The sequence below is a fragment of the Fringilla coelebs genome (assembly GCF_963513975.1).
Source record: "Fringilla coelebs genome assembly, chromosome: 12".
NCBI lineage: Eukaryota > Metazoa > Chordata > Aves > Passeriformes > Fringillidae > Fringilla > Fringilla coelebs.
In genome coordinates this window covers 14106158-14125581 of record NC_140038.1, presented here as the reverse complement: position 1 = coordinate 14125581, position 19424 = coordinate 14106158, and the positions used below count along the sequence as shown (strand labels likewise).

The 19424-nt window shown below is 41.0% G+C and overlaps 1 protein-coding gene across 1 annotated transcript in view; it reads left to right on the top strand.

Moving 5' to 3' along the window:
- The first annotated feature begins 390 nt into the window (after positions 1 to 390).
- ARNT2 (aryl hydrocarbon receptor nuclear translocator 2) overlaps positions 391 to 19424 on the top strand; it is a 91944-nt gene continuing 72910 nt past the window's right edge. Inside the window, exon 1 of the mRNA XM_084213782.1 lies at positions 391 to 507. Coding sequence (XP_084069908.1) covers positions 477 to 507 — 31 coding nt within the window. The 5' untranslated portion in view covers positions 391 to 476. The remainder of the gene's footprint in view (positions 508 to 19424) is intronic.

The window sequence follows — 19424 nt, the reverse complement described above, 5'->3', positions numbered from 1 at the left end:
TTCCCCGCTGGTTTTGGGGCCCTTGGGCCGCACCCACGCCCGGCCCCGCGCCCCCCGCCCGCGGGCTGCGCTGGCTGCCCCCCGCTCCGGGAAGTTCGCGCCCCGGGGCCACGGGTTCGAGCCCCGAGGGGGGCGGCCGGTCCGGGGCCGTGTCGGGGGCGGTTCCCGCGGGTTCTTGCGGGGGGTCCCGGCCGGGCAGCGGCGACCGCGGGCCCAGCGCACATGTGCGGCCGCCCGGCACATGCTCACTGAGCGCGGCGCATGAGCAGAGGCGGCGCGGGGCCATCGGACATCTTGGGCCGCCCCGCACGGAGCGGGCAGCGCCGCCGGTCCCGGGGCGGGAGCAGCCGCCGCCCCCGCGCCGCCCGGCCCGCCCGCCCTGGCGCCGGCTGCCTGCCCCTCCCGCGCTTCCCCCGGGCTGCTCTGAGCATCCCTCCGCCCCTCTTGCATTTGTCTTAATTCTTCTCAGAGACAAGATGGCAACGCCGGCGGCGGTAAACCCTCCCGGTGAGTAGCTGCCGTCTCGCCCCAAGTGGCCCCGCCGCACAACACGCCCCCGCCGCCCGCTCCCCCCGCCCGGCCCGGCGCGGTCCCCGCAGCCCCGGGGCGGTCCCGCCGCTCCTCCCGCCGCCCCCGCGGGGCTCCGGGCCGGGCAGAGCCGGGCCAGCGGAGCCGGGAGCCCGTGGGGGTTCCTCGGGACACGCCGCCCCTGTGGCCCCGGCTGCGGGCGCGGTGCAGCCCTGCAGACGTGAACAGTGGTGCATAAGCATTCGCGGGAATCAGAGCAGCGGGGACGGGCAGCGCCGCGCCGTGCGGAGCCGTGCCTGCCCTGCATCAGTAGGAACATTGGCTTTCCCTGCCTCCAGCTTGTCAGCTTCCTTGTCGGCTCGTGAAGCCGAAACGGTGCTGAAACTGACCAAGGGCACCTCGGCATGTGCCCCGTGTTTGTTTTCTTTCCAAAGGATGCAGTAAATATTTGCTGTTAGTACTAGGGTTATTGACAAAAGAAATTTACAAACATTTTCCCATTCAGTTTCTTCGTGAGGGAATTCCCCGACGTTTTGTTGTGTGTCTGTGAGATGTTACATATATTATGTTCAGTGCCCGATGGAATAAAGTGAGTTTGGATGAAAGGCCAGAGTTGCGTTTTCGAGATGGACTTGGGTTTGCTTAGTGTGGATCAACAAGTATCCGACACTAAAAATAATTGGGATGATGGATCTTGCACTGGGCTCAGTACTAAGGAAGAATATTGCTATTAAAGATCAATTTCAGTTTTACTTGTTTTAATATGTGCTTGCATAGTGTCATGTTTTGTAGAGTCAGGTTGAGTTCTGACAATTAAAGGCTTGCTTGAGTAAATGCCAACTAATATTTAAAGCTTGTTCATTAGATTAAACCCTGCTGTAGTTGGTAGTGTAGTTGTCATGCTGAAAGTAAATATTATGATATAAACAATGAATTTGGTTCAATAAGTGCCAGTACAGTAAGCAGAAACTGATATTTGTCAGTCAGAGTAGGTTTTAATATCAGAATTCCGCATATTAAATGAAAATTAGTATTTAAGGGAAGGTTATGAAATTAATACTGTTTAGCTTTCAGGGTACTATGTTGTGCATTATAACAGAGAGTTTCACTGAGTGCACTCACTGAAGTCAATTTTGCAGACAGAGGAGGATACAAACAGCATCTTTTGACTTGGGTTTGGTTTGATTTGCCATCCTCCTGTCTGCTTTCCAAGCTACTCACTGAAGGAGCAGCCCTGTCCGCTTAGAGGCCAGTGCTGAAACTGCTGAGTTACAGCAGAGCCCGGTGCCCCTTTGGCACCAACCCTTCCCACTTTGTGTACCCCACCTGCCTGAGGCTGAACCCACTAAAAGATGTGGTTGCAGGAGGTACAGCATGCATGGACTGCTCCTGAGTGGGTTTTCACCATTGTTCTCCCGTGGCCACTTGGTGAATTGAGGGATTGCAATGGGATTGTTGAGGAAACATAAAGAAAAGAGGAAGGAAGGGCCAAGTGTGTTGCCTGTGTGCATCTCTGTGCGTGTGACACGGTGAAAGTTGACCTGCAGCGTGGTCCTCAAGCTCTCTGAAGCACAGATTGCTGGTCCATGGGAAGGATGAGGAAAGGTGTTTCCTGAAGGGAACCAAGATCCCCTTCTGCAAGGCTGAGGTTACAGAGCATCGTTCTGCTCCTGTCTGGGCAGCTGGAGTGGGTCTGAGCTGAAATCCAAACTCGCTGCCTGCGAATGATCCTCCCACGTTTTCTGAGCATGAGAGGTGTTGTTATCAGACACCGGGGCGAAGCCAAAGTGGGGAGCTGTGAGGAAAGGGGACCCTCAATCTGTAGCATAGTGCTGCCTTTGCTCCACCACGGACAGCAGAAGATCGAGCTGTGTGAAATACCTGCACTTGTTTGTCGCTGTTCTTTTTTTTTTAGAAATAAGTAACTGCAAAGGAATGCAGAGAATCAGTCAAAATCTGTAGTGAAATGATTTTAATCCTGTTGTTTTCTCTTGGGGACAGATCCTCAGCTGGAGTAAGATGAAAGTAGCCCTATTAGTATTAGAGGAGCTGTGCCACCTTGTGCCAGTTAACTTTCTAATCTGCAATGTTAGGGGAGCACAATAGAGGATTAACTTGTTAAGCATCTTTAATGATGATTAGAAATTACAATATGATTAAATTTTTATTAAGCAATTGTCTGGGGTTCTAATAACAGTTGGTAATTTAGGCAGGACATTAACTTGCAGCTACCACAATACAAATACATGTGGTTTTAGTCATATTCTAGATAGTGCAGTGGGGATTAGCAGAGAGAGAAAAGCTGGGTGTTCTCCAACCATGTGAAAGTCTTTCAGTTTGGGATCATCTGCTGCAGACCCATGCAATCCTCTGTGGCAGCATCTTCTCTCTTGTGTTAGATGCAGATTTATCCTTTTTCCTACTGATCTCTTTTTCATGGAGAGTTTCAGTTAGGGCAGTCCATAGAAGTGGGAGCAGTTTGCATCCTTCCCCTCCTGAGGCTCAGAGGAACTGCAGTGTCAGGGACCAAATTTGTGGTGGCAGTAAGGCCACCTCTGTGGGCTCCCTGGGCTGTGTTAGGTGTACACTGATGGTTCTTTTTGGTGAAGGTGCACAGCTGCAGCTGGGCATCACCCTGGCACGGCTGAGGGGCTGTGTGGGAGAAGCTGCTTCCTCTTGCTGCAGGCTCAGCCTTGGAACGGGTCTGGCTGGGAGTGCTGGGCTGGGTTCTCGTACTCCGGGTGACAAACTGAAGTGTGAAACAATACAGGTGTGTGGGAAGCTCATCTGCATTGGCACAAAGCATCACAGTTAATTTATTTCCTCCTGAAATAAGATTGGCATATTAAATGGGATTTAAGAACAAAAAAACTGTGGAGGTGTTACAAGCATTTTGTATATTACTGCTTGCAGCAAAGTAACTTAGTGCCTTGTCTGTTTTAAATGTGTTATTTTTGGAATGCAAACTTTGTCCGTAACTGTTGCCACTTTGGGTTCAGATTTTACTTGAGTGCAACACATGAAGTGGTGATTCTTGTATTAGCCAGGGTGGGATGAAAACATAAAACTCTTCATGAGTTTAGGCATTTTTTTCCTGAGACATCAGCTGGTTTTGGGGTGATGAGTTCCAGTCTGCCTCAGTCTGATGGGTGAGCAGCAGCTTTTTGCTGGGGTCAGGTGATGAGAAATGAACTGAAAGGCATCCTTTCATTTCTTCCCACTGAGGTACCCCTGAATGGAAGGTAGTACACACAGATGTAGTGCCAAAATGCCATGAATTCAAAAGTCAAGTCAGGAGAAATCATGAGATTTTGCAGTTTATCTAGAGTTACTTTAGAGGGAAGATCCCACAGGATGCATTTTTGGTGATGTTTTAGAATTTTATAAATCCTTAGGGTTGTATTTTTATATTTAATTGGAAAAAAAAAAGTAACTGAGTTGTTAATGTAATCCGTAAAGCTCCTTTTGGTGATTTCTTTTTAAGCAGAGAGCCCCAAATATAAAGGCATAGAGAACATGTCCTCCAAAGGGCATCTACTAGAAATGTGTAGAGAGAGATGTTGTGATATGAGAGAAAGGAATTGCTGGGGCTTAGGACATTGCTGCAAACACAGCAGCTCGTGAGGGGTACTTTCAGCCCATAGCTAATCCAAAATATAAAAAATTGGCATTTTAGCCTAGAGAAATGTTATTAAATAAGCTCACTTTACTTTCAGTTTGTAATGAGTTAACAGCAGATTTTATGCCTTATTCTTGAAAACTTGTAAGCCCTGCATTTAGGCTCTTGGTGTAGGTAAGTGCATTGGGTTCTGGGAGGTGGTTTTGGGGTTTATGTGTTTGTTTGACTTGGGAGTTGGGTGGACAGAAATCATTCTTCTATTTGAACTAGATATTCTGAGAATCAAATAATTTGTTACCCAGTCCTGCATTTGGGCTGAAGTTACTAAGACATTAAGTGCCGTGGAAGAATTTTTTTGATGCTGCCCAGTTGATATTCCCCAAAGGAACTGGCTGTCTGACAGTCTGGCTGTTCTGTTCTTTAGATTTCAAACAGCTTTGAAATTGATGATGAAAAAAAAGAATCTACTTCAGTGTTTTAGATTTCAAAATCCTTCAACTCAAAGCCCAAAAGTGTTTTATTGCTGCTGCTCTGCCCTTCACTACAACACAGACTATCCAGCAAACTAAAAATTTAACAGCATCCTGGGGAGTAAATGGAGTGTTGTAGTGATGGAGGTTATAATGAGCTCTGATGTTTCTGGTATGCAAAAAAATAGTCATCATTCTAGGATAAAGTTAAAAAAAAGTGTTTCAAAATTAGAATACTTGTTAGCTAATGGGAGGTTTACATTGCAGATCTTTTTCTTCTTGTGTTTTCATAGCTCTGGTACTGCAGAATTGGTCCTTAATTCAGTCAAACTGTGGTATGAGATGCCAGTGCCTCTTGAATTGTTCTGTGATAATGTTTTGTCCTTCAGGACTGTGTACTGAACAGTAACTGGCATTGAAGAAATGCCATTATTTTTATATTTCTAATATATAGGTATAGGGCATACAAAAGATTTCATCTCTTCTATCACAAAATAGTTATTTAAAATTTGCATATGTAGCTTGTGGTTAGTTCCAAATATTCTTTTCAATAGAATAATGTTTTCCTATTCCTCTAATAAAAATGCAAAACAAAAGAGATATTGCTGATTTCTGTAATACCATATGGGGTTGCTGATATTTCTTAGCAGTAAGGAAAATTGCAGTAGAGATTAGGTAGAAAAGAAAAAAAAATAGCCTTTTCAAAATAGTCAAGGCAAAATAACCCTGTTGATGTAGTGATTATTGTTATTAAGAGGACAGAAATTGGGCTGTCATTATGAAGATGTATTCAGAGATTATGCTTAAATGGTTGTGAAGATCAGATATGTGTGTCGCTCAGAGTAATTTTGGGGGGCTTACTGCTTCAGAACTGACAAGCAGGAATGGAAAATGTGTTAATTCAGTGCTACCTGCAGAAATTACAATGTTATTAAAATTTGCAGCAGGAAAGAGAAAGAAAAAGAGGGGTCTTGAGTTTAAGAGATGGGAATTTAGATCGCTGCTCTTGGTGTAGATCTCTGGCAGATTTTCCAGTCTGTCAATAGCAAAGTGTCTTTGGCTGGCCAGCAGTGTTTAGAGATGGATGAATCAGCTCAGGATGAGCTGTTCTGTCTGGCCAGCTCTGGGGAGAGCAGAGATGTGTGCAGATACCAACCCCAGCTGCCTCTGGCTGGAGGGCTGTGCTCAATAAAGGTTATGTGGGAAAGAAATCAAAGTCACAGGTGCTCCTTCACCATTCTGCGACTTATTTCATGCAAAACATTGCATTTGCTGGAGGACACGGGCAAAAATGTGACATTCCAGAGATCGTGGGTGGGTGCTTGCTCTAGAAACCATTGGTACAGTTTACTTCTTGCTAACAGTGTTTTCTTTGTTCAGCTCTACAGCATTTCCTGTCACCCCATCTGTATCAATCATTCTGTCAAGGAGGAAAAGAAAAATTTTATGAGGCTGCATTTGTACATTTTATTTGCCTTCTGATTATAACTCAAGTAAGATAGATGCAAAGAAAGAACTTGAGAAAAATAATCCTTCATCATCTTCCATTGTTTCAAATAAAAATCCACATGAAAATGAATAGATGGAATAAACCCCCATGGACCGTGCACTTTCTGTCTGTTCTGGGAAGAACTACTTTGTCACAAAATGTTACAGGATTTTGGCAAGATCTGGCCTTTAATGTGCAGAAATTACGTGGTTTGAAAATGCAGGATGAAACGGAGAATGACAATTTTTTAGCAAGAGCTGATTCAGAGTTTATTTTGGATAGTCAAAATTTCAAATGGATCTCAGTTTTATTGTTGGCATGGATTAGTGGCCGTAGTCATGCAATGTGTGATGAATTAGAAGCTGTTTTCAAGATAGATGTAATTTCCTTTTTTTTGTACCCAGAGCACGCTGGTCTTCCTTGAGCAGAGCCATCTGCACAGGGAGAAAGAGAAATCCTTTCTCTTTGGATACTCAACGTATTGATGAATGTTTCTAAACTTTCTGCTTCCTTTTTTGTGAGCGTTTGTTTCCATTTTGCTTATCTTTGGTATTTCTCTCCTGTGGTCTCCATCCTGCTTTTCACACTTAGGTGTCTCTACCTTTCTCACAACTCCTGTATTTTCTCTGTGCTGAGCTTTGTATTGACTTCTCAGCGTTGTTGAAATGTAAATGAATCCTGGCATTGTGCTGGTGCTACTCCCAAGTCTTTCAACAGCTTATGAATTCAGATTTGTTCTGTGGGGAGCATCTGAAGTCCCCCTTAGAGAAAAGTGGTACTTTTTCTGTGCTGCCTCCCTGCAGCCCAGCAGGTACTGGGAGGTGTAATCAGCTGTGTCAAATTAGGAGCCTCTATTAGCTTGCATCTGCCCTGGATGGATGTTGTTGTTTTGTTCAAGGACAGCTCATAGTATTAATTTCAAATGCTTAGATGTGGGCTGCTGCAGGTTTTTCTCATCTAAATGTCAACTGCATGTGACAAGTAGAATAATATAAAATAATTGTAATTTTTTCTCTAATCAAGCAAAAGGGGTGTTGAATTGTTTAATTACTGGCTTTGCCAGCATGCAGATGGAAAGGCTTTTCAGGTAAGTCGCTCATACAAAATGCCTAAAATGGATAGTAATTAACAACTGGCTCTTCATTGGTATGTTAATTATGCTGCCATTTGTCCTGGTGCCTGTCGTTCTTTAAATGTTCAGTTACACTGAAGTGAAGCGTTCACTTCCTGGCAAACACAGAATGTATCAGAACAGTTTGACTCTCAGATATATGCAAATATTTTATGGGAAGAGGCATGCCAGTAAATCACTGAGCTGCAAAGAACAAAAACACTGCATATTTGTATTCCTCAGAGGTAAAAGCAAAGGAACCTGCGTGTCTGAGGAACCTGCAGGCCTGATTTTGAAAAATTATCTCTAATGCTTAGCCAGTACTAACCCAGAGCATAATTCCATGCAAGCAGGTAGTTTTAGGAACTTGTTACTGCTGGCTGTTTCTATTAGTGAAGCTAGGTTGGCATCTGGGTGCTGTTAAATGTCCTTGAAATGCATATATTTTAAAACTGTATTGCTTGTAATATCTGGATGGAAAATTTGAACTGAACTGGAAGTGCTTTTAGAACTTGGGATAGAGCTAATTATTTTGAATGCAAGAAGAGTTAAAATAACTTGTGCAGTTGTCTCAGATTTTATTCAGTTTACTGTTAAATTCTTTTGAGAACAGAGATTGCCTCCTGCTTTCTGGGCTGTGCTTTGCAGAGTGCATCCCCAATGTCCACATCCTATTGCAATAAGTAAAAACAGGCTGTGTCTGGTATGTCTGCAAGTCATCAGTGGAGTCCTGAAGAGGGCCAGGCTGCTGAAGTTACATGGCAAGTTTGCTGTGCCCAGCCACTGAGTATGAGGCTGGTATTTTAATTTGCTGAGCTTCTGCCACATGGAGAATGGTTAATCAGCCCAGCACCCAGTGACCCTCACACATGGCAGAAGTCAGCCCCTGAAATGAGGTGCTGATTGTAACAGTAGCTGTGGGAAGTGGATTATAGCCATAAAATCAGCTATTAAAAGGTACTAGCTACTGTGTGTCCTCTGCATCATGTTCCATCCCTTCATGGACAAAAAACTGTCTTGCTGTTAGTACTGCCAGGCCATGGCTGAGCTGCATTTCCACTGTGGTGTGTCCAGTGAAGTTGCCAGCAAAGTTCTAGCTCAGTTTTGAGCCCAGCTTTAAATACTTAAAGTAGTGATAGCTAGAAAAGCTGAGTTTGCAGTGATAAATTCTTGTGTTCCTCGTCACTGAGAGGTGGCTCATTTAGCATCAGTCCATGGAGGTTGCTCTCTGCTTGGTCTGTTGACTACTCCTGTGAGTCACATTTATGTCACAGTATATGGGTACCAGTATTTTCCTTGGATTTAATTAATTTTTTTTTAAGCATCTTAAAGAGATACCCTGGCCCCCTGCATCTAGATGTCTCACCCTGAAAATGTTTTGCACTTTCTGTAATAAGTAGTGGTTTGAGCAATAGAAAAAAAAAAAGACTTTATAATGAAAACTTCCTTTTATTATAATGAGATTATTGGAGCTATGTCAGGATTTCAGTGTTTCAGAGATAAGAGTTCCTCTGCTAAGATTTTATGTTTTCATCTAAAATATTTCTGGTTTAAGGGAAAAAAAGAAAAAGTAGATTTATTTGGTCTGCAATAAGGTTTGTGGGAACAGCAGTTGCAGTGTTTTTTTGCTTACTCTAGTGAAGGTTTGAAATAGGCATTTTCATTGTTGAAATGGAAGTAAATGAACAATCATTATGAAAAGCATAGGAGCCTTTTCAGGCCCTCTTATGAGGACTGGAAAATTATCCTGATTTTCAAGCTGCATGTCCCACAAAGGGGACAGTGGACTGCTGGAATTAAAAATGTCTTAAGTGAACGTAACAATCTTCCCCAAAAGCAAAGTGTTGAAGCTTAGAGAATCCAAATTTCCTGGTTTTCTGAAACAAGTTTGTAAAAATCTGCAATGTGTCTGTGGATTCTCTGCCATCTGTGAGTTAGGGTTGGTCCAGGTGAAACTATTTCTCTGGAACTGGATTCTCACTAACAACAAAACGTTCTAGATCAGACTACATGGAACCCCTACCAAAAATAGCCCGTTAGAGACACTTTAAAATTAAGCATAAAATTTTTATTATGGATACTTAGAGAATAAGACAGCAATAGGGAATTTTCTTCCTTCTTTGTTGTTGATGATCACTGTGAAGTAGTTGGGTGTATATGAGTCTTTGGGCTCATTGTAGTTTATTCATACTTGAGACTTGATTCTTGAATGAGCACAGATGTTGGGTTGTTTTTCTTCTAAGTAAACTTGAGTGTTCCTGGACTTTCTGTACTCTCTGATCTGTTTCTGATACACTCAGTGAACATGTGCCTTTCTGAGATGTATTAGTCTTTTGCTTAAATATATCTTGGAACTCTTTAACTTTTCAGACAAGCTAACATTATACATTTCCTAAGTGTTTCCTGACTCAAGACTTAATCATATTTTGTTTTAGTGTTGTTCTTCTGCTGCAGAATTCTTTGGTTCTGAACTGTAAATGGGACTGAGGTGAGGATTATAATGGTCTGTAATGTTCTAGGGGAAGCTAGAACCAAGTCTCAATATCTTTGCCCTCCTAAGTGTTCCCTTTTGTCACCTGTGTTTCTCCCTCCAGGTTCCATGCATATTTTAAAAAAGGAGGCACATAAATATATAAATAATGTTTGAGGTTAGGCAGCTGTAGGGTGAAACGAAATCTTAGTGCTGGTGTACAGTAGCTGAATTAAAAGGTGTGTGGTTTTACTTGTTGGCATTTTGGTTGAGTACTATCAGCTGGAGATGTGTGAGTGGGTGGAAAGAACAGTAACGTGGAGTTCATACTGAATTATGTTTTGCTGGAGGAAAGGCATTCATTAGTCTCATAGCTGGCACATGCCTCTTCATTCCTTCTCTAAAGTAGTATCTGACGACTTTGATGAAAAGGTTGATATGACATTAAGGAATTGGTTCTGCCTCATCTACTGATGTGCAAAAGCCTTTCTGCCCTCGGCAGAGCTGAGTGGGACACGGGCAGCATGCCAATCCTCACTTTGCTCTAGGAAGGGCACGCATTCAGGGTTTGAGGAGCCTTGGCTCCATCTCCGAGTTTTACATGTGGAGGTTAATGATGGTGGATCCAAGCTCAGCTCTGAGTTCATCATGTCTCCACCCACGCCCCTCTCTGGGTTTTCAGGATGGTCCTAAGGACAAATTACTCTTTCGTCATTGCTAAATTTAAAATGAATGTGGTAATTAGGAATAAGAATTTCAGAGACCAGTAAACTGTCGCTGTGCAGGAAGATTCCTGGCTGCTGCACCCTGGCTGCACATTTCTCGTGTATCACTGCCTGTCTCATGTCTGAGAATCGACCAGGGCAGGAAGGCAGGCTCATGGTACAGCCCTGGACAGGGTTCAAATTCACTACAGGCCTTCTACTCAATCACTGACAAATAACATTCACGTGCCACAATAAAGTCATCTGACTGTTGTTTTCATTTCTCTTACCACCGGTTTGCAAGTCCTGCATAATTTGAGATGCTTTTTTCATATGTATCACTTGTAAAAATGACATATTTGTAAGATGCCTATGCTGGGACAAGCAGAGAATGTGTTTCATTGTGATGTACTAATTGATAATGTTTTATTAATAGACTTTTATTTCAACCACATTTATGTTGGATTAGCGAAAAATTCTCCTTCATTTGGGAAGAAACAGAGAGAGAGAAAAAGGAAAATATACAGCTTCTTTCTCTCTGGAAACAGCAGTTATTATTTATTCCAGGCACATGAATAACCATTAATTTGTATTTTCTTTACAGAGTAGGTAGAATATTTGGCTAATGTGCTTTTTAAGTGTCTTGGCAGAATATATACATGATAGATAGTTATTTCAGTGCTGAACTAGCAACAATCCACTGGTTTAAAGTATCAATACAGGATTTACAACTTGCTTCGTGTTGTCTTATGGCTGCTTTTGACACTTAAATTTGCCTTTGAAAATGCATTTGTTTATTCTTATCCAGTTACTGTTTGTATTAAGATTGAGAGCAAAATGTACATTGCTTCATACACCAAAGAGATGATCAAACTATATGAAAAACACAGTGGCACTGAGTGAAAATTATGAGATAGTTTTCAAGTGTTCATTGTGCATTTGCAAGTTAAATTTAAAAGTAGGAAAATGTATTATATGGGGGTATTTTGTTAGTGGGTTAATTCAAACTGCTCTTTAAATCAAATCAGTGAGCTGTCCCTGGAAGTAAATACCTATTCAAAAATGAAATCATGATTCTTTCTAATGTTGAAATGTAAGGATAAAGTGTTTGTAGTGATTTCTTGGTAAATGCATGTGGCTGCCACTGGTTGTTTGCTTTGTTGTGTAGAGTCCCTGTAGTAGATGGAACCTGATTGCCAGGTTTGGAATTCAGAATAATCTTGTGTGTCCTGTGTACTTGCCTGTGCTGCTCTTCAGTCAGCAAATAGCAAAGCTAAAACCTTACTTTGGTCAATATTTACAGACAAACAATCAGCTTGTTTTTTGACAAACATCCAGTTTGTTTACCGTGAGGGTTTTTTCAGTATCATTCTTCACTTCTGCATTTGATATATGCACAGAACTGTCTGTATGCTTTTGGGAACAAGTGCCTTGTAATGGATGTCAAATCATGTTTAATGTGAACATGGGGACACAGAAAAATAATGCTTTGTTGTTTTATGCTGTTTTTTATTGTTTAGTGGTTCACTGGTAGAATATCCAGCAAATCTTGTATTCTGTAATTCTGAAAAAACAAGTAAGAGCATGGCTATTACTGCTGATCACGTCAGAAAGTCTAGCACAGCCTGCCTGGAAAACAGCATTTCTCTTATGTTAAAACTGGTAATTTTAAAAAGAGAGCATGAGATTCAGTTTTATAAAATATGTTCAAGAAGTAGCTCTGGGAAGAAGTTAAGCAGAAAAAAAGTTCCAAAATTCGTAAGAAATTTTTGGGAGCATAGGAAACGTAAAGTAACACTAAGGAATATTCTGCAGCAAAGCTTTGTAGTATTTTGTATTTTTAACATGCCTATGAAGGTTTCCTTTATGCCATAGCTGTGGGGTGTACCATTTGGAATATTTGTAGGAATGAAAAATTCTAGAAGCTAACAACAACAACAACAGCAGCCAAAAGCTTGTGAATTTCTATTTTTATTTTTTATTTGCAGACATGAAAGATATAATACATGAAATTACCTAAAAGGACAAATGTTCTAAAAAACATTTAGTGAAGTGATGAGGCAGTGAAAAGTAGAAAAATCACTAAGACCTTTATTTGAAATATTGTGGGTTTTTGCTTGCAGAAAAATTCAGGATTTGGGAAACTAATCCGCAAAGAGGAGAATAACTGCTGATGTGGGCTGGTGTATGAGATTAGTTAAGACATCAGAAGATGTTCTGTCCTTGTTGGAGGTTGAACTGAACACATCCAGATTGGTGACAGGTACCAGATGAACACTGTGGGAACACTGGTGCACTCTTTTCAGGTGGCTTTTCGAGATCCAGTTCAGTTTGAATCTGGAATTTTCTTAGCCCTAGCCCTCTTCCATGGTCAGAAGGCTGGACTACAGTGTTTTGTAAACTGAGCGAGGAGAAATATTGAGAAATAATGAGAAATAATGGCTGTTCACTTGTACACCCTGTTTGAGTCATGTTTTTTGATCCTTCTTGCTACAATGGGAAAGTGAGGTTGGCTGTTTACTTCAGTCTTTAGAGAAAAAAAAAAAAAAGAAATTTTAAAATCAGAAAAATCTCCTTTGACTTAGAGGAATTTTAGGCATAAAATGAACTGAGTATTTACAATGTTCAGGCTCAGGCTGAGTTTCTGAAAGGATTTAATGTGAAGTTTTTCCCCTGCAGTTTTTAGGCAGAGAATGTTGTATTAGAAATCGTGAGAAAAAAAGAAGTACTAAACCACACCCTAATTTTAGAATGTGTTTTTGATATACAGATATTCTTTTTAAGGTGTTTTACATAAAAATTCTTATTCTTAGTAATGAATTGGGGTGTGAAAACACCTGAAAGGCCAATTAATTATCATAGCATCAAATAAGCATCATTTGCTTGTTGATCAGGCAGAACTGAAGTCATTAGTGCTATCAATAGAATGCTGTTTAATGAAAACAATAGCATTCTGATTACCCAACAGTGCCCAAGGACACTGTAAATTTACTGATAATTAAGTATTTGGTAACCCAAGTTGCTGTTCTGAATGAAATTTAAAATTAACAGACCCTTCTGAGGCACACTTAAAAATCTTAGCAATAAATAATAAAGGCATTTGAAGGACACGAGTCAGTAATTTTCAATGGCTAATTTAAATCAGAGTGGCCCACATTTGCACCTTTGTTGCTGGGCTGTGTTGCTCCCAAGCTTTCTGCTGCTGATGGGGAGTGAATGTCTCAGACTGTCAAACTCCATCCCACCAAACCCAGCACCGCTGCTCTGGGGGTGCCCAGGAGCTGCCCTGCCAGCCCCACTGTGGCCACTTCCTCAGAAGGAGGATGTACAAAGCCTTCGTGGTCTTCCTCACCACCCACCAGGGTGACTGCAGAGATTCCTGCTGGTGATCCCCCCATGCTCTGTTTTGGGTAGGGACAGGATCACACTTCTGGTTTGGCCTGGCTCCATGCATTTTCAAATTTCTGCATTTAGAATAAATTATACAACTGCTTGCACCTGTGAACTTAGAGCGGTGCTCAGTGAAAATGAGTTAAAAGAATATTTTTATGAAATGATTATAAGAGGAGAGCAAGAATTTATTAATTCACTTGAACGTTTCTGCTCATTATTCAAGAAATATGTTGTCCAATTTCTTTGAAAGTGAACCAAAAGTTATAGTCATAAATACTGCCTGTCATGCTCATGAGATCTGATAGCTGATTTCTTCTATAATTAACAGAAAATACGGACAAGTGATGTTGGCAATGAGTTTTATGTGAATTCTGTGCATTTCTGGTTAGAGGAAAAAATGAAATAGTTGAGAGAAGACATTGGATTTCTGGGAAAGCTAGGCTGCCCCTGATCTGCATTTAGTTAAAATCCATTTTGGTGAATGTTCTGGACAGATTTATTCCCAATTAGCTTTATTTCTTTGCATTTATACAGCAATTGACTATGTTTTATGTAGCTGATAGGAGTTTAGAGGGCTGTCATCTTGTTATGATGTAAACTCTGGAGAGCCACAGTATTGATCTGTTTTTTTCTTATGCATACCATTGCAAGTATTTTAATAGAAGCTTCAAAATAATTTCCACAAATTAGCAGTTGAACTTGTACATGAACAAAATAGATTTGTGATCAGGCACTTAAAATGCTTGAAATCTAAACCAGCTTCTATTGCTGGAAAATAATTGCGAGATAGATAGTAAGAAGCAAGACTGCTTGATAGAAGATTGTGGAAATATTATTTTAAAATAAATAGTTTGAAGATAAATGAACAAAAATGAAGCCTCAAATGATGATATAGTGCAGATAAACTACTGAGTAGTTTCTGCTGTTATTATTTCTTTATCATAAAACAGTTACATAGGAATTTATAAAAGGAAATTTGCTTGCAAGTATTTTTTGCAGCGATGGTATAAAACTAATAATGAGTGATCCAGAGCAAGGGCTTACAATGGAAAATGCTTGGTTTTATTGTTAGTGAAATAAAGTAACAGCAGTAATGGGCTAATTTCCTATCTTTTTTACCTTTGTAGAAGAAACACACTTAAGAAATGCTACTTCTGCTGTTCCTGATGGGAAAACATGCTGTCTTGTCCTGAAAGTAAAATTTTTCAAGCCCAGTATATCATTTCTAGCACTGACCAAAAGCAGGTGCTTGAAGGAGTATAAAATCAGAGTAAGCATGTGTGGTGCTTCCCTGGCTACCATCCCACCCTCCAGCCAGCCCGTGCTGTTTGTTTCATAGATGTCAGTGAATTTCTTTTCCACAGTTTTGGACAGGCTCTACATAAAACCTATATAATATAATTTTTTTGGCATCCACAGATGCCCGTTGTAGGGAGTTTGGGGCACCCAGAGCTAGTTGTGATTGGTCAGGAAAGCTTGGCAAAAACAGTAAGGGTGTGGGAAAGTAAGAAAGATGAGAAGGGGGAAATTTTAGATAGTGTGACAGTGGCTGAAACACTTTGAGGAGTGCACTGGCTTGGGGTGATACCCAAGATGGGGCAAGCAATGCAGTGGCAGAAGGAAACCAGGCTTAACTCTTCTGGTGTGTATATTTATATATTATTTGTATATTTATATATTTGTATATTTATATATTTGTATATTTATATATACATTTTACATATTATGTATTTATATGTGTGTACATACATCTATCTCTGTGTGTATATATATATATGTTTGTATGTACGTATGTAAGTATATATATGTGGTCATGAGAGAGGCCAGCAGAAATGGGCTGCTGTGCAAGGCAGGAGATGAGGAGTGGTTGGATGAGAGGGCTTTTCTTTCTGTGTAGACAGAAGCCCATTCTCAATAAATCTTAAGAATGTAGAGGCAGATATGGCAAAACACATCCATAACTGAAATCACAGTAAAGCTGATAGTGTGACAGTGTGGGTTATTTTTTTTTTTTTAACTTGCACTTGCCAAGTGGGTAACTCTCAAATTGTTCTCTTTGCTTATTTACTAAGCAACAAATTTTACCAGGCCCTTCTAACAATTAGTGATAATCATGTGGACTGGGCTGTATGCAGGTGTTTTGCCTGATTCAGGATTGTTGTGCCTGGCTTTAGTGTAGCTTTAGCTGGTCTTGCAGCTTCCACTTTACCTCCTGATGTTTTACTGGATGAAATACAGCAAGTGTTCTATTTTAAAAAGGGAAAAAATTGTCCTGTACATGAATTTCTAATTGAGTGCCAACCAAAACAAGATAAATGAAACAGACTTGTTAAACGAAGAATTAATGGACTGAGCGTGATCTGTGTCTGAGAAACTTGAAAGAAAGTCCTTAGAGTTTATTATTTTTCCTCATGTTTGTTTGCCCAGGTTGGGTGTGTGCTTGCACAGTTTGAGTTCATTAATGGGTCAGCAGTGGGCAGTTGTACATAACAGAACAGCCATATATGCTGTTTGCTACGTCTGATGCTCAGTAAAAAGTATGGAAAATAACACTGAATGTTACCTTCTGTTTCTTGCACATAACTTATAATTATGCAGTTACTTTTGGCAAATACAAAATGTCAGAGAAGGAGGGAGCATCACCATTCATTTCAAATGGAAATGATGCATAGTTTGGGGAGCCTTGTTTTTTTTTGGCGATTTGCTTGGCACTTTTGCCACATGTCAGTAAGATCAGCCAAAATAATGTCAATAAAACCAGGGCACATTAATGCAGGGACAATTAAGTGTGGAATCATGTTGTATGATTGCATTATCATGTGTGTAGCTGCTGAAGACCAGATAGGGTCACATTCAGACACCTTAAATGGTCCTGCTGCTGTTGTCTGCTGTTTTACTGTGACCCTTCATATAAGCTAAGCCTCTCATCTTTTAATGATGTTTACATCAGTCCTGAAGCAACCTTTCCAAGTCAGATTTTCATCCTCTCTGTAAACTGGTCTTTTGCAGTAGCTGCCCTACTTCCCTGCCCAATTTGCATGTGCACTTTCCCACTTGTAACTATTTATATCCGAGACATTTGCCAAGTGTTGGAGGCTCAGGTTGTGTTATCAGTTTGAGTCTACCTCAGGTCCTTGGGTTTGCTTCTGGCTCACTCCTTCATGCAGTTCCAGACTCTGGATGTAAGAAGTGCTTTTCCTCTAATGTGTCAGTCCATCATAATCATGGTGGAGACCTGGGTGCTCTTCTGCCTGAGTTAGAGCCCCACATCTGCAAGGGGAAGGATTATCACGTTTTAGAGGCAGGCCAGGTGCTTAGGTTCAGGTCAGTTTTCACCTTCATTCTGCACTGCAGATACAGGCCTTGTTTTAATTCTGAAAGGGTTTCTTGTTTTTCCAAGGCTAGAGACATGCTTTCAGAACAGGAGCCATTAAGGCTTCTTTTTTAACCTTTGCTCCCTGTTCTGAATTTCAGCAACCTCTTTTGAGGTAAATGGACATAGTTTGGCAGGACTTGTCAGCAGTTGGATGCATTGGCTTATTAAAGAGAGTACAAGGAATAGTTCACCTTAGTCAGAGGCTGAATAGGTCAAGAAGAGATAACACAAAATTATGAATAAGAAGTGGAAAAATAGCCAGGGGAAAATGCAGGGGCATAAGGTGCAATGTCATTTGTCAGGAAGATAGGAGGAATGAAGAAGCAGCTACCTTTTCCCTTCTTCCCAGCCTAACTTTAAGTAGCCAAGTGCATCTTCTGTCTGTTGCTTCAAGTTCAATTTTTAGTCTGTAACATCTTCTGCAGTGGGTGCAGAGGTGTGACTCCTGTCCTCTTCTGGATTGTGCTAATTGATTCTGAGTTTATTCAATTATATGGGTTGTGTTGGTCATTTAGGCTGTGAATATGAATGTGGTCCACATCCTTCCCTTATTTCACAATGTCTCTGTAAATTTTTGTGCCTTGACCGCAGGGTAGATATGGATGAATGGAATTACCAACATGACTGGAATGAATAAGGTAATTAACATGAAAATTGGAAATTACAATAAGAGGTGCTGTCAAAATAACATTCAAAACCAGCTAGTAATATATAAAATGATTTTTTTGTTTCATCATAAGATCATAAGATTGATGTTTCCACAGTGGGGTTTTTGGGTACTGTGGTTCATGCATGGCATATCTGATTTTGGATGCTTCAGAGGATCCTACTGCTCATCCTGCAGTAATTGGTCTCAAATTGTCCCTCAAGCTGAGCACTTGCAGCAAGAATTCCCCTAAAGTAGACCAAAAGTCTCTTTTGTCACAGTTTACTTCCAATTCTTTGTCTGCATCCTGCCTTCTTTTGCACATCCAGGTGGTGTTGTTGAGCCGTGGGGCACACAGAAAGGTGTGGATTGCAGTGAGATCCCAGGACATCCCACATGGATGGCTTGTGTGAACACTGCAGTCAAGTGTGGAGGTACCATAGAGGGTTTCACCTCTTTGAATTCAGAACTTGCTCTTCCAGTCTGCTTAGGTGTGTCCCTGACCCTGCATCTCCTGCAGAGTCACAGCAGAGAGGGCAGGGAGAGAGGTAAATGGATTTGGCCTCTGGAACACCAGTCAGGTCACTCTCTTAAATACCTGGTCCCAGTCTCTGCTGAACAGACAGTGCTCCTTCAACTGAACAGCTCAATCTCATCATCCCCCCCCCTCCCCTTCGAGTGTGCTTAACATTCACCTGTGATTCAGGCAGAGGATAAAGCTCTGATCTTCATTTTGAAAAAGAGAACGTTTCTCTAGTAACTGCTCACCATATGCCCTAATTTATCTTCAAGATTAGGGGTGGGCCCCCCTCACACCCCAAAGCACAGGGCATTGTGGTAGAGGGGAAAGTATTTAGTTAATAAGGATTTTTATATTATTCCTGTCTCAGTAGCTCTTTCCAGAACCTAAATGGTTAAAGTAGAAAATGTTAGTAATTTTGCTGCAAATAAATTGATCAGTATGCAAGACGGTTGTCACCGGCTGAATCATGGTCCACAGTTAAGGTAAACAGATCTGTGATGACATTTTCTGAGCAGAATACCAATGCTGCTACATTTCTTCCCAGAGGTTTCTGACTCTTCTTATATGCGGATAAAATTTCTCTCCAAGAAGGTTTTGTTCACAGAAACGAAATAGCATCTTTGTAAGAGTCTTCCTTAAAGGTGGGATTTCTTGTATTTTGTGATTTATTTGTAATCGTAATTCTGTCAAGAGCATGGCAAGGAATGTTTTTGCTTTTCTGCATATCCTCTCTGTACAGTAGATGTTTTTGATGTGGAGTCTATTTAAAGTGTCTGGCAATGGATTGCAAGTAAAACAGTATTAACAGAGTTATCAGGAACAATGAAAATGGGGGTTTTTTTAATATTCTTTGAGAGTGAGCTCTGTTTTATAATCTCTGTGGTTAATACGTAAAAGCAATGACTAAATATACAGCTAGATTTTTAGCATTAGTGTTTCTGTGAAATATTTTTGACTACATGATGGCTCCGTATTTTTGTTGGCATATTCTAAAGTAAGAGCTACGATAGAGTTTGTTCTTAAATGTCTCTGTGCTAGGCAGAAAATCCCCCTTGCAATTGACTGCAATCAAAACCATTTAGCTGAGATGCATCT